At 37.5% G+C, this 15,649-nt stretch overlaps 1 protein-coding gene across 2 annotated transcripts in view; it reads right to left on the bottom strand.

The window, feature by feature from the left end:
• Positions 1 to 15,649, bottom strand: part of CNTN6 (contactin 6) — a 293,689-nt gene that overhangs the window by 100,138 nt on the left and 177,902 nt on the right. For both annotated transcript variants that reach the window (XM_007450034.1, XM_007450033.1), the window contains one exon: positions 8,551 to 8,646. In XM_007450034.1, the coding sequence (XP_007450096.1) occupies positions 8,551 to 8,646 (96 nt within the window). The remainder of the gene's footprint in view (positions 1 to 8,550; positions 8,647 to 15,649) is intronic.

The raw sequence follows: 15,649 nt of genomic DNA, 5'->3' as shown, positions 1-15,649 counted from the left end.
GCAGGAACACTAGAACTGAATAATAGGTCCTCCCTGAACCATTGTCTGTAGTTTCACATTGACACCGTCCTCTACAATTGTTATTAGAAATGGAAGATATGCAGTAAGCAATTGAAGACTATCTGCTGCTCTGTCAAGCATACAACAAATCCTGTTTTCCCCAAAGCATGAATATGTTATAACATCTTTTACAGCCCTATATCTTGTACTGTGATATGTAAAATACAAACACAAAAGTTATATGCAAGTATACCCATTATATGGGATGTAATTTTTATTAGAGGGGAAGCATCTCATGTGAAAGAGACCAGTAAAAATAAACACTGACACTGAGAACTTCTGTTGGCCCTGTAGAAAGGATCTCAAAATTGGGAGCATGTTTCTTGAGGCAAAAATAAATGAGTAGAAAAAAGAATTTGAAGCAGAGTGCTCAGATTTAGTAGCTAAATCCCCCCTTTGGAATATTCCAGTATGAATGTAATTTACCTCAAACATTGTGTAGTGCTACAGGGTAAAATGTGACTGGCTCTTAGGTGGTAAATCATGGTTATGCCAGCTCAGTGTTAAAGACCTAATCCAAGAAGAATAATTCCTATTCTGGGTTGAGGTCACTGATATTGGTGCTGAGCAAGTTTATGATGCAAGCCAGAAAACTGCCCCAACACCTTTATAATCACTCCTATTTGAGCTCCCATTTGTTCCATAATTACTTCTTGACCACCTAGATTTTATTCAATACCTTTTGATTTACAGCACGTCCTGTTTGGAATCATGGAGATCGCTGCCTTTGTGGCCTACAGACAGTCACTAAGTAAAGGCCCTCAGAGTTCCTATGATTCCTATGTTCCAATGAATTCTAGGACAGCATCTGTACTGGCAAATCCTTTCTGAAGAAGGAATTAAAACCTAGCCAGCTTCTGAATAAACTTCAGGGAATCCTCCAATTCTAAGAAAGTCTGGGCAAGTCATGGGGGATAATACACAAGGATTAGACTTCCTCTTTCCTCCTCAATTTCCATCCTCAAGGGGTGAGCTTAATAGAGTGAATGTAAGAAATGGGCTAAACCAGTGCTTCTCAACCAAGGGTGATTTTGCCCACCTGGGGATATTTGTCAATGTCTAGAGCCATTTTTCATGCTCACAATTGGGAGAGGGGGGTGCTACTGGCATCAAGTGGTTACAGGCCAAAGATGCTGCTAAACATGTTAACAATGCACAGGACAAACCCTATAACACAGACTTATCTCATCCTAAATTGTCAGTAGTACTGATATTGAAAAACCCTGGGCTATTCAGATGGTAACAGGCTGTAACATGAGTTCCGTTCAATGTGCTGAAAAGTAAGGAAAACATTCTTCCCGGGAATGAATGAGATTCTGAATGTGGAGAGAGGGGGTGTGGAGCATGGGACCTAGAAGAATAAACTCTGGGTTTTTGGTCCTACATGCAGTGGGAGAGCCATAATCTTTCTGGTTCTCATACTGTACACTAATTTTAGGAAAATCAGTCCACCTCTCTGGATGGTGTTTACATATTCTCCAGTAGAGTTCAGAACGCTTGCTATCTCTTTGTATACTTTATGCAGTAATTATTAAGTGTCTGCTGTGGCCAGGTTATGCCTGACAAAATTAGGCAGTAGAATAGATGCAGTGGTATTTAGATAGGATCCCTTGAACTCCAGATACATGATCTTGGCCAAGTTAACAGTAACCTCTTTAACACAGTTACTCAATTTGTAAATTGGAGAATTTTTTCTTGAAAGTGTTACCTGAGTCGAGGTATGCCAGATGCTGAGCTGAACACCCAGTGTATAGCCGGCACTCATTATCTTTCCAATGATATAGTGTTAAATACTATTTACATATGATAACTTCCGTATTTGGTTCTTCAAACCTTTCTTCCTAGATACATCAATTCAGCTGTGTACTTGAAGTTTTCGCTCTGAAGTTAGATATTTGAAAATTAACGTGTCTTATAATAAATTCCTGATTTCCCCCATCCCAAAACCTGCTCCCCCTTTATTGGCCTCATCCCTGTACATGGAACTGCATTCTTCCAGCTGCTCAGCCTAAAGACCTTGGAGTTATCTTTTACTCCTCTCTTTTTCTTACAACCTACATTTAATCTTTCAGGAAGTTATTTCAGCTATACCCTCTAAATATATCCTGACTATGACAACTTATCCACCTGTCCACTGCTATCATCCTGGTTTAAGCCACCATTAACTCTAACCTGAATCACTGTAATCACCTTTTAACTGCTTATATTGTTGCCCCTTGATGGTCTGTTCTCCAGAAAAAACTATTAAAACTGAAAGAGAAAGCATGTCTTTCTTCTGCTCACTATCATGCAATGCGTTCTAATCTCACTCACAGGAAACTCCAAAGGCTGTAAAATGTCTTGAAAGTAGTGCTTCCACCCTCATCCACTCTCCTGTTTGCTCACCCTTCTTCATCCACATGGGCCTCACTACTGTTCTTCCAACATGCCAGACACAGTCCTACCACAGGTCCTTTGCACATGCTGCTCCTACTCCCCAAACTGCCTTTTCTCAGTGCCTCACTCACTCCTTTAGTTCTCTTCGCAAATGTCAATGAGGCTTCTTTGACCTCTGAGTAGACAACAGCCACACCCATTATTCCCTATCCCCTTTATTTTTCTCCCTAGCTTTTATCACCATCTGCCATACTTATATTTTTTTATTATATTTGTTTACAGTTAAGATTCATGGAGTGAAGGACTTTGTTGCTTTGTTCTCCACCATATCCCTAAAACTCAGTAAAATGAGTGGCACTTAGTAAGTACACAATAAATATTTGCCGAGTGAATATATAATAGAAGGTCAATAATAATGGTTATCATCACTATTATTATTATTATGCTAACGAGCAGCTGTTGGGCCTATCTGCCTAAATATTTTACACATTCAAGCAACATTCAAAAGTAATATTGTCACTGCCAATTTGACCTACCCACTAAGACAACACCAGTGTAATTTACTCCAGAAACAGGAAAAAACCCAACAAACTAATTGGGAGGAAGGGGTTATGAAAGTTTAGCATGTTTTCTCAATAGTTATCCTCTTTCTTCTCTAACACAATTTTGAGCCTTGCTGGGAACGATTGTCAATTTAAGTTGAATCGTCAACATTTTTATTGACTCAAATACAAATGCTGGGCTCAAACAATAGTGCTATCTTTCTACTACAGACATAGATTCTCCAAAGTACTGGCATAAATTCAATTGTTCTACAAACCTAAAAGTTGTATCTGAGGAGAGAATGGGACATTTCCTCTAAAACAAATTTTAAACCTACGATATTTATGAGCCCAGGATTGAGTTTTATATCCAGACAATAAAGGGAAAGAATGTGCTTTACTTTCAATATGGTGAAACTATTATTTCACAGTGAAGGTGATTTTAATTGTTTTAGACAACATGTATCATTTCTACACTGTCATTTTTAAACAAAATTTCACGTGAGGCCAGGCTCATTCACTGTACTCATGAAGATCTATTGACTGCTTATTTTCATATTCATCCAATAGCTTTGGCTTCAAGCATTTTACATTCATTTCAAAAATTTAGAGGAAACTCTGCTTTCAGTCCTTTTGCAGATGACTTATGCAAAATCATTGTTACAAGTGACTGAGGCTCTTAACAAAAGCTCACTCTTGAGGTGAGTGAGAACTCAAGGTGCAACGACCTCTCTGCATAACAGTTCAAAGTCCACCTCAAGGCTGTGACCCGTCCCCCATATGAATTAGTAAAATAAATGTTCTATTGGTTCTTTCCCTCACATGAACCTATGTTTAGAGGAATGACCTTAGAACCCTCCAGAGACATAGTGGAGGAAAGAAAAGGGTTTTATTTAGCTGACTCTCCAAATTTTAGTTCTGCCAAGCACCAAGAAGCTAAGTAGGAGAATTGTATTTTTCTGAGACAGTTATCCAAATTAAGGATAAGAACTATAACAGATAATGGAAGGAACTGTTAGATATTGTGTAAAGATAAGGGAAGTCATGGACGACCAATAGAGGTTAGGAGAAAAGAAAGTGAGGTCTAATGGGAAATGAAATGTTTCAATCCGATGTGTTCTTTCCACCATATCTTCAGTACAACTTACATTTCTCTGAAATATTTTGGAGTTATATATATTTTAGGAGGATAGAAAGGAGGGATGAGTTTGCTTCTGCCAGCATGGATTCAGTCACTTTCATGGAGCTTATCTCTAGTTAGGAAGTAGGATTAAGGAAGAAAATACACTTCTCTCCTCAGAGTATAGGGAATGGTTACTGTTTTGTTTCCAAATCTCACATTTCTAAGGGGTACAGCAGAATGTGTCAGTTTTGTGTTCTGGCATTATTGCCTAGGTTCCTTTTCTTTTCCACTGTGGGTATGTTTCTCCTAGAATAACCTTTATGTGTAAATCGTCCCTTCCTAGATGAGTAGCACATCTGCAGTTGTGGTTGCCCTAAAAATTGTGTAGGAAGCATCCACAAGAATGCCTACTCTGGATTCACATCTCCTTTGGTTTATTTGAAAGAAAGGATGTCCATATAACAGCACCTGTTTAGTTTGGTTTATGCCAGTTATTCTATTTCATTGAGTTGTGACCAATCATTTCTGTGGGAAATCTGTTTACACACATTTTTTCTTTTGTTTTGGTCCTGGAGCTATTCTTTGCTGGGTAAATTTATAGGATTCAGCCTAGTTGATAATTTTTCCTACTCTCCTGTAGGTTGTTTTTTTTTTAATATTATAAAACACACTGAAATGTATTTGATAGGGCTTGTTAAGAAAAGAATTTGCAAGTTTTCTGTGAATACACTAGAGAGAAAGCACAAAGAATTCAGGATGTTCTGATAATATAACATTTAATACGATTTCTCCCTTGTTACTGAGCAACTTGAGGGATTCACTGCTGCTGACCAGGTACATAGAGAAAGGCAACATAACCAAATTGTCCAAAAAATGATGTAAAAATTTCAGTCCTAATGGTCTTCTATCGCTATGGAATCTGTAGCACTTTTCTTTATGAGAAGCTTTATTGATATCTACAGTGTATCTTTGCTTTTCACACACCAGATTTAAAAGTAATTTGGCCATGCCAACATTTGTTCCATCCTGCCCTGCTAACCTCATCTGCCCAAATTAGTATATTTCAAAGGCATGTTTTTGTGACTGCCAAGTGTGCAAGCAAATATAGAACCTTTAGAGAGATGGAAATAAATGAAGGCAAAATTTTTGGAAAGTGTATTATGGTTGACAAAATTCTAAAATAACTGCCATTGACCCCTGCCCACCATCTGAGTATGATGGGATTAATGAATATGGTGAGATGTCACTTTCATGATTACGTTAGATTAGATGGCACAGTTGACTTGGAAAAAGTGACTTTATCTTTAGTGGAGCTGACCTGTTCAGGTGAGCCCTTCCTGGGATGGGATGCTTCTTGGCTAGAGAGATTTGAAGTATTAGAGGAAACTGATGCAAAGGAGGTTCTGAAAACGGAGAGGCATGTGGCAAGAAGTGTGGGCAGCTTCTAGAAGATGAGAGTTCTCTTAACAGCTGGCCAAAAAGGAAACAGAGACCTCAGACCTACAACGTATGGAGCTGTATTCAGGCAATTGCCTGAATGAGCTTAGAAGTGGATTCTTCCTCAGACTCTCCAGAAAAGAAGTCATCTGGTTATGACACTGACCATAGATATACACTAAATCTAAGGACAAATTACAAAGACAGACAAAGATAGACCATGTCTGTCTCTAGAGTCAACCCACTTTAAACCAGCTGTCCATTAATCCAATTTAAAGGTTATCTGACCAATATATTTCTCTTCTTTCTTGAGGTCTTTCCTGGTACAATTCACCTTCACAAGAAGGTGAGGCAGGAAAAAGAAGAATAAAGAATTGTTTTAATGAACCAGTTAAAGACACTCTCAGGGCTCTTAGCAGACCTGAAGCTGTAAGATTCTTGAAACTAATAAACAACTTGAGGTTTAAGAATTAACTATAGAGTCTTCTATCTGTAGGCATTTTTTGAAGTCAGAAAGTCCTGGGTTGGAATCTTGCCTTTATTTACTAACTGAAAACTGATTTGCTTAGTCTGAGTCTCCATTTCCTCATTTTAAAATTATTATTATTAAGGTATATGTATAGCTGATTCACTTTGGTATAAAGCAGAAACTAACACACTATTGTAAAACAATTATACTCCAATAAAGATGTTAAATTAATTAATTAATTAAAAATTAAAAACAAATATTGGAATAGTGGGAATGAGAAAATAAATGGAAAGTCTTATAGTGCTTGCTGATGGTAACAGTTCAACAACTGGTAGCTCTTATTACTGTTATTAATACTTTATTGCATTAATTTAATGAATTAATTATTAATACTTTAATGAATGAATGACTATTTGTATAATTGGAGCAAAAGGTATCTGTTAATATTCCCCTCAGTTTTGATCTGAGAGAGCAATAAAGGACAAAAGAACAGTATTCCAGCATTCCTTCCTTTGTAGAGATGAGGAAGCCATGACTCTCAGGAAGAAAATTCTTGTAATACCTGGATGAAGTCAATATTGACAAATACCTTTGGAATCCTGCTAAAATATTTCATTTTACATAATCAAATTTGTTATCAGGCAAGTTTGTCATAATTTGCATGCAACAGGGATGCATTATTCAGTTATGACGATCTTAATTTAAGGCAGGTTTTGTATATCTGTTATTTAGTCTTACGGCATTAAGCAGAAAGACACTTATAATGAAGGACTGATACGCTTTAAAAGATCAACATATACTTCTTCATTGGTAGGTGGCAAGGTGACAAGGGAAAGCTTCTCCTAGTTGATGGCCTTTTTAAAATATATGACACTCATTTAGAAGTATTCTGCATGTCTGTTATTCTTATTTAGAGTAAACAAATTTTAAAATAATCTTCGATTCTGTCAAGTCTCTTTGACCAATCTCAGAGTAAAAAATGACACATACTGACAGCACAAATGAACATGATTTGCATGTCTTGTCATCTTAGATTATGGTACTGGAAAATAATTTTCCTATTATTAAAAAACAAACATCAAAAAAAAATCACATTTTTGTGTGCTCTTATTTTATCTCAGCATTGAAAGTTTTGTAACTCTTCCCTAATATTTCAGGTGAGCATAGTGACATACCAGTCTGTAATAATATTGAATAAAAGTATTGTTAACTTCCAGTTCGTTTTTTTTTTCTTTCTTTTTATGTCAGCATTTCACAAGGTTGTATAAAAATGAAAGTAATGGTAAAAATATTTTCAACTTTTTAAAGGATCATAAAAAAGATTTGGTTTAATATTAGAAGAAAAGTTGCTTTCATTTTATTTTAAAATATTTGTCTATGTGTTTCCAAAAATCCTCTCATTCCAAAGTGGAAATCAACTATAATAGAGGCAGTGGTGGTTAAGAGCTGCCCAGGGTCTGGGACCCAGTTTGCCTGGATTTGAAGCTTGGCTTCACTGCCTACCAGCTGCATGACATTGGACCAAGTACTTAACCTCTCTGTACCTTAGTGTTTTCATCTGTAAAATAATAATCATTATAGTATCACCCTCAAGTAGTAGTTGTTGTACAGAGTTTAAAAGTTAATACATGTAAAGTATTTAGGTGTGTACTATGTAAGCACTTGCTATTGTTATTAAGCTAACTACAATATAGTCAGTATGATATCGGATTGTACTAAATGAAATGACTTTATGGATATTTTTACACTGAATCCTCCAGGATCACAGTTGGTTGAAAATCTACCAAATTGTACCAAACTGTACAGAATTTGAGAAAATGCAGCCCCAAGGGCTTGCAGATCAGTGGGTGGTTTAGATCCCTGGCAACAGGTTAATTCACTGGCTAATCCAGATTCTTCCAAAGTAAAGAATGGCATTTATTGCTTGATTTTCACCATTGCTAAGAGATATTCTGATTCAGAGCCATCCAACATTTGCTTCCAATTAGGGGGTAACTTTCCTCTTCCAATAATTAAGGTGAGGTCACCAGAAGGAGTGTTGGCATTCGCTTCTCCATAGAGCCCGATAATAAAAATAAAATTACAATTTTAGCTTTCTTTTTTAAATAAAACACTAGCCATTAAACTAATTGATTTACATTCATTAACTCATTTAACATTCACAACAGTACTATAATATAAGTATTAGTTAGTGTCTCCAGAAACTAAGCCTACAAAGGTTAAACAAATTGCCCTTTGTCATGCAGGATGACAGGCAGCAGATTACAGCTGTGGTTGTTTCACTGCAAAGCCCCATTTCTCACACCTGTGTACAGAGCCATCCTGCATCTCCCTAAGGGCATATCTGTTGAGTGGCTGATTGAATAAATATTTTTAAAAGAAAAGATTTGGATTAGGACTGTTTGGATGCAGCAAGAGGAGCCCGAACGTTCCTGGTCCCTTAGATTTGATGAAGGTCTACCATTGGCTCTAAGAACCGAAGTGCCTATTTTATTCCCTGAGTGGCCGCCTGAATGGTGTGACCCAAAATAGCCCCACCGTACCTCCAAAGTGTGGCGGTGGACCACAGAGAAGCACCACACCTTGACCTTCTCGGACGGACACTGTGCTTCTTGTTTTGGTTTCAAAGTCTTCAATATCTTGAAAAACAAAGAAAAGCAAGTTTAGAACTCGTTATTTTGCCGAGAAAAATTTTTAGAAGAAAAACTTATTGTTAACAGTAATGAACACTCACACTTGTCTGACCAGAAGTTTTAGTTGATGGTCAGTTGCTGTACCCTGGTTATATTTCTCAGAATTTCGTCTTTCCTTCTTTTATTTTAATGCAGTTAAACAGAGTATATGATAAAGACATTTGTTAACAAAACTCACTTTTTGTTTACTTTTATTCTCCCAGGCAGCCTGTAGCCCAATAGGAAATCTTTTAAACCCAGCGCATATTTACTTTTCCTTCCCAAGGAAGGTGTGATTTAAAAAAGGTATGTGGCAAGTGTGCTGCATTCTTCTAGCATCTAAGCTTAATGTTAACCCTTTTGATGTGGGAATGAAGTCTGTAAGAAATTAGCATGGAATGTTGTGAGGGACAGAGTTTTATGTGACTGAACCAATGAGAAGAAAGGTATATTTTCTAATTTCTGTTGATCTACTCCTTCACAAAGCAGCTTCACGGTCTTTTATGAAGTGTTGTAATTTCCTACAACACCAAAGTATCATAGATACTCAGTGCTGGAAGACAGCTTACTAGCTATCTTGATAACCTATCCATCTGAGCTGTAAATCGTTCAACATTCCTAGAAATGGTCACCCAGCCTCCAGGAAAGGCTAATGTCTGAGCCTTAGTTTCTTCACCTGTAAAATCCCTTTTATTCATTCATTCATTCAGTGATTTAAAAATTTTGTATTAAACCCCTACTAAAAGATAGGAAGGGTATTTAAGGGCAGAAGATATATTGGTAAATAAAGCAGACTTGTACCTTGCCCTTATTGTGCTTACTAAGAGGAAAAGTAGAAGGCCAATTAAAAAACGTGTGTGTGTGTGTGTAAAATATACACATTGCGATAAGTGTCATGAGGTACAGGCTGCTAGTTGTCTACCAAAATCTACTCTCCCTTCTTCCATAGCAATAGATTTATAGAACAAATACTACACTTTTCTAACCAAAAGATACATTTCCCAAACATCTTTGCAGCAAATAGAGTAAGCAGAAACTTCTCACATATTGTGAAACTTCCACCTATTACGTTTGAGAGGAAATATCCAAAAAATTTAATGTTCTCCACCTGCCCACCCAATATCACTACCATCTAGATGGCCAATGACATGAAAATATTGAAGGTAACAGACCACTAGCCTGGGTGCTTGAGTGACTGCATGGAGCAGAAGCACAGCTGATCTTGACCACCTACTTTGCATTATTATATTAGATATCGGTAAATTTCTATCTTGTTTGAGGTATTTTGGGGGGCAGGAGTATTATAAGTTTAATAACTCTTATATATGCTCTACTTTTAATAATGAAAATATTTGCCCAAGATGGACTCTGCTTCTTCCCACCTAAATCTCTTCCCCTTCCTCTTCAGCAGTCATTAGGCTTACATCTGATTAGGACCTGGAGTGCCTTGTACATTACATTTCTTCTAGAGGATTTTTAAACAAATATTCCCTCTTCTTTGGCCGTAGAAAGACTAAATCAGCCTACATATGTTGGTACCATTGATGTGAATTATTGCCCTGACTTGGGTTTGCATCATTTTGCATGTGACTCATTAAGAATCAGGCTAACAAACTGAATTTAAAACCAAAAATCAATACATTGATTGTTTCTATTTCGAGCAGTAATAACAGGTGAGGATTTTAAGGGTTTTTTTTCCCTTACTATTATCATTGAAAGTTCCCATTAAATTGTCATGACATTTTAATGGTCACAAAAACAAAAACTGTCACAAAGGAGTAGTGAGAAATTGAATGAGTTTATGAAATTAACAAGCTTTCGAATAAATTCCCTGTGTCACATTGTCAGTGTTCCACGCTCACAGTAACATCAATCATGTTTTCAGTGTTAATCAGAAGCCATTATAACACACTGTTGATAAGACTATGGGTAGTTTAATATAGTCTGTGTTCTCTTCCACTTAAATAGTATCCACTTGTAACATAATTTCTCCATGCCTTATGATTACAATGGGGTTTCTATTAGCTGACATGAAAGGAAATCAACCTCTTTCAAAAGTCACCCAAGCTCTGTTAGCAATCAAAACACAGTCATTTGAAAATAATACTAGTTCACAGGTTTTAATTAATAATTCAGATTTTAAAACTGTTTAATAGCACACAGATCATAGACATGATCTAGTTTTGCTTTATCTAAATTAAGTGAATTTAAGTACCATTTCATGTGAATGTACTTTGAACAAGATCTGTTTTAAGTATCCAACCTGTATTTCAAGTACCTTTCTGCTAACCAGAAACATAATTCAGATTATTTTGAAGCAAGGTTCACTGAAGATAGCCATACATGCATTCAGTGAAATTTTCTTTGCTCTGTAAGACCTTTAAAAACTCCAGATTTATTCTTCTTTAAGGAGAGGCCAGAGAGAACCACCTTTTCCTATTTTTGTCCTATCCATTTTTTGCTTAAGAGAAAAATAGCTTAGTATGAGTCATTCCCTGAGTCTCAAATTCTATAATATTTGGAGAAATTCCCATAAACCAGAAAGGTGACCTGCCCAGGATGTCCTTGTGCCCAAGGTACAAGTCCTGCCATGCTGGTTGCTATTAAAGACCCCAGTTGTCGAGGTTGCTCTCATTAAGCCATTCTGATGACCAGGGCTTATTGGATCCTGTGGTTTTATTGCTGGTTTTGGAGGAAGCATTTGGCAGGAGCATAAGCAAAAATGCATTCACAAACAAGGCTCTGTTCCAAAGGCCAGCAGGAAGTGCCTGAGAATGGCCCATAAAATGAGCTTTAAAGAATTACTGGGCCATTTGCTCTCTCCTGGAGCAACCAAGGTGCAGTGGAGGGAAAAGGGCCACCAAAATGTATTTAAAATTAAGTCCAAGCAATGCTAAGTATTGCAACACCTAATTGTAAAGAGAATACATCTTTGCAGCCGCCACTTGTAGGAATGAATCTCAGCCCAATTAAAGCGAGAAAACTGTGTATTCGCTGCCAAGACCTGAGGATCACAATCAGAGGATGTGCTTGGCGGTGCCAGCCCCTGTCACAGAAGGAGGCTAGTGGTTTGCCAACTCTCATAAACTCGGAGGAAGGCTGTGGGTACCCAGAGTTTATTGATCCCGACCAAGAGAACAGCACCTGAAAAGATAGGGGTAGGAAAAAGTATTCACCAGGAAAAGGTCCATGCTTCAAGCAGGACATAGTGTAGTTGAGTTGGCCAAAGTAAAAATAATATTATTAATTGGATCTTTCTCTATTTGCTATGCATGAATTATTTTATTTTAGTGTTTCAAATCTTCTTTATTTTTCTTTCTTTCTTTCATGTATCAAGAATAACTACTAAGTGCCAGACACTTAGTGAAGCAATTTCGTTGAATCTTCATGGTGATCCTGGAATATAGGTACCAACGTCACATTCATTTCACAAAGGAGGATACTGAAGTTCAAATAGGATTAGCAACTTACTGAAGACCATACGGTTTCTATTCTTCAAGACAGAACTGAAAAGGAGATAGTCTGGTTCCAGGGCTCACATTCTCAAACACCAGGTTATTCTGCTTTCCAGATGTTAACTGAGGTCTCCCTGCCACTTACAGCATATAAAATGGCCTAAACTGCCATTCCATTTTCAAACAAACAAACACGAAAGCTCAGTGCCTTTCCACAGGGTTCTGCAAATTGCTGGGTTGGGGTGGGGAGTGCTGTATTGCTAGGTTTTAGAAATAGCTCCCTTTCTAATATCCTTACTCCTCTGAATCCTTGGGTTTTTTTCCCCTTCAGATGTGGTTCTTGATTTACCTCCACTCTTGTGTCCCTGCAAACAAGGAACTTAGCCCCTTATCTTGACCTTCATACATAGATATACCCCCTCAACACATACACACACACACACACACACACACACACTTGAAGCACCACCATTATCATACTTTGTGCCTCTGTTGTCAAGCTTATTGATTTAGTAAGATGTGACCCAAAGACCTTAAAATCAAATATTAGGTATTTGATTCTTAAAAGTTCTTTTGCACCACCTTTCTGTTGTTTACGTCTGTTCTCTCTCTTCTCCAATTTTCCCACTACAGCCCTCTCTTTGAAGAGCAAGGGAAATCAAAATCTTCCCATTTTCCTCTGCAAAAAGTTCACCTCCCTCCAGCTCCTACTACCAACTCAGAAACTGATGGATCTGCCCTAGTTCACACTGCTTATAAGAAAAGGAAATAAAATTCAATTCCATATATCATCTCTTTAGAGGGCATTTGCTTAACCACCAGGCTTAACTGCCTCTCCAGCTAGAGCTTCACCCAAGGCTTAACTGCCTCTCTAACTAGAGTCTGACCCTAGACACAGGCCATATGATCTGCCCTCAGACCAGAGACAGTGCTCATTTTCTCTCTTTCCATACCTCAAAAGCAGCTTCAATTATGTGTTACTTTGAGGATATTAAATCTGATTTTCAGCTCTGAGATTTCTTTTACCCTGCTCCTGGCTTTCCACCAATCAAATTTTGTTTCCCCCCTTTGCAAATCCTTCTGAAGAAGTCTCAGCATTGAGATCTGGTGCTGGAGTAAACAAGACCGAGGAGCGTGTGTGTGTTCACCTTTGCGATGCAGTTCTCACGTTGGAGGTACGTGTTTTGTTTTCACCTATGGCAAAAATATCTTGTTGGAGGAGGAGAAGCTGATACTCTGCCCAGTGAAAGGGAAATGGTGAAAGATACCAAGAATAATTCTCTAGTTCTGCATTAGTCTTGCAGAATTCCCAGAAATAGTATATGCAACTTTTGCAATCAAAGTACTCTTTTTGAATCTTAAGACAAGGTAAGGTAATTCTGAATTCATATCTCCATTAATTTTCCCCTTGGAAGAGGACCACTCATGGAGAATACCAAAATTGTTCATGTTACTGTTTCCTGTTTCCTGGTGGTTTTGAATAAGCTGAAGTTCTTGGTACTATAATTAATTTTCCCAGATCTTTATTAAGTGGCATACAAAAATATCTCTACTTAGACCAGTTTCATTTTCCACCATCATTTTCAAGATGCGATATACTCAGTTACAGAGTTTGTGATATTACTGTGTTTCCTAGCACAACTCAGTAACATAACATGACATAACCTAATAAAGCACAGTGATATTGTCAAATTCTGTAAAAGAGGCAATAGCTAAGTCTTGATATTGGACATAAATTTGGAATGGTAATATGCAAGCAGGAAGTAAAGAGATATTTTAAGAGATTCTGGTGTCAAATCCATTTACAATCCAAGTTAAAATTCCTCTTTTTGTGCTGTAAGAGTATTTTTATAAAAATTCATAAATAAATGGAGAGAAGTGAGTCGTTTCTTGGTTTCCTGAAAATAATGAATCCACTGAAAACCATTTTCTTATGGTGTATAAGAACAAATATAGTCAGGATAATAGTCAGGAGGGGGGGATAGGTTTTTTCTATCAGCCCAGCATCAAGGTTTTCAGAGTGAAAAGCGTTTAATAAACACAAGTAAACAAATATGAAGTAATTGGTCTATTATAATATACATGTAAGACTGGATTTGAAATTCTATAAATGGACTCATTTGTCTGATTAATGGTGGTAAGAACAGTGTCAGCTATGACTTAAAAAAAAGACACAAGTTTTAGGCATGACCTGTCCTCTGTCTTGCTTATTAAGTTTGCATATTCCCTATAGTTAAAACTAAATAAGAGAAGCAGAAGTGAAGGATGGAGTGATGCAACTTTGATAGCATAGGATAGACTGGATGTGAGATGACTGAAGAGTTCAGATCTTCAGTGTTTCTGGAAAGAAAAGAAGCAGTTTAAGTAGGCATGCAAAGATTAAACAACCCACTAATGAATTCCGGACGAGGTTATTAGTGATAGAACAGAATGATCAGACAGTGACCAATGATCAGAACGATTAAGAACACAGGTTTAGGATCAGACTGTGTAGGTTCAAATGTTAGCCTCACCATGCTAGCTGTTGATACAGGACAAATTAAATATTGTCTATCTCAGTTTTTGGCTCTTTAAAATGAAGCTACAGGGAATTCCCTGGTGGTCCAGTGGTTAGGACTCCACGCTTTCACTACCATAGGCTGGGTTCAATCCCTGGTCGGGGAACTAAGATCCCGCAAGCCTTGCGGCCTAATTAATTAATTAATTAAAATGAAGCTACAAAGAGCACCTGTCTTAGAAGAATAATGATATAATGTCTTTTAAATGTTTAGCAGATGTTCAGTACTAAATAATAATGTTGGGGGCTTTGCATTATTAATGCTCTACCTACACATCACCAAAAGGAGGTTGTTTAGAATTTTTAAATAGGTTTCATTTTCTGTTTTCATCTCAGTCTGATGATGTAACAAAACATATTTTCTTGAAGTCTGTTTATGGAACTCCCTTTTCTGCTCACCCAGTGGCCAGCTCAAATGCTCAGTGAATAAATGAAAGAAAAAGGCCTAAAGTCAAAGTATATGAATTTTATTCCAAGCACTGCCACATCACATTTCGTTTTACTACAGAGAATGTTTCGCCAACTTGACAGGAATTATTACATGGAGGGTCATTGAACCTCTCTGCCCAGAAAGCTACACAGCCCAGCTGAAGGCAGAAGTAACCTCTTGGCCTGGTGTGTGAGTAGCCAGAAAAATCCTAGGCTGCCCTGCCTCTTCTTGTTCTTGGATTGTGCCTTTTGGCACCTACTCATTTTCCCATCTCTTGTTCTACAGGGAGGATAGTGCCAGTACCTTTTTAGTCAGTTATCTCTAAAGAGATTTCTTAGGGCTATTTGTGCTCCTTGAGATTAATGAATGATACAAATAGTGCTCAAGTGCAAAAAGAGGAGTATCTGGAGTAGGTCAAGGCCTCAGGTGAATAAAGGATGCACTGCAGCATGTGGAAAGATGTGGACTCAGCTGTGTGTGTGTGTGTGTGTGTGTGTGTGTGTGTGTGAGAGAGAGAGAGAGAGAGAG

The sequence above is a fragment of the Lipotes vexillifer genome, unplaced genomic scaffold, assembly GCF_000442215.2.
Source record: "Lipotes vexillifer unplaced genomic scaffold, Lipotes_vexillifer_v1.1 scaffold1041, whole genome shotgun sequence".
NCBI classification, from domain to species: Eukaryota; Metazoa; Chordata; class Mammalia; order Artiodactyla; family Lipotidae; genus Lipotes; species Lipotes vexillifer.
The sequence above is the reverse complement of the archived record's forward strand: the minus strand, read 5'-3'. Positions and strand labels throughout refer to the sequence as shown.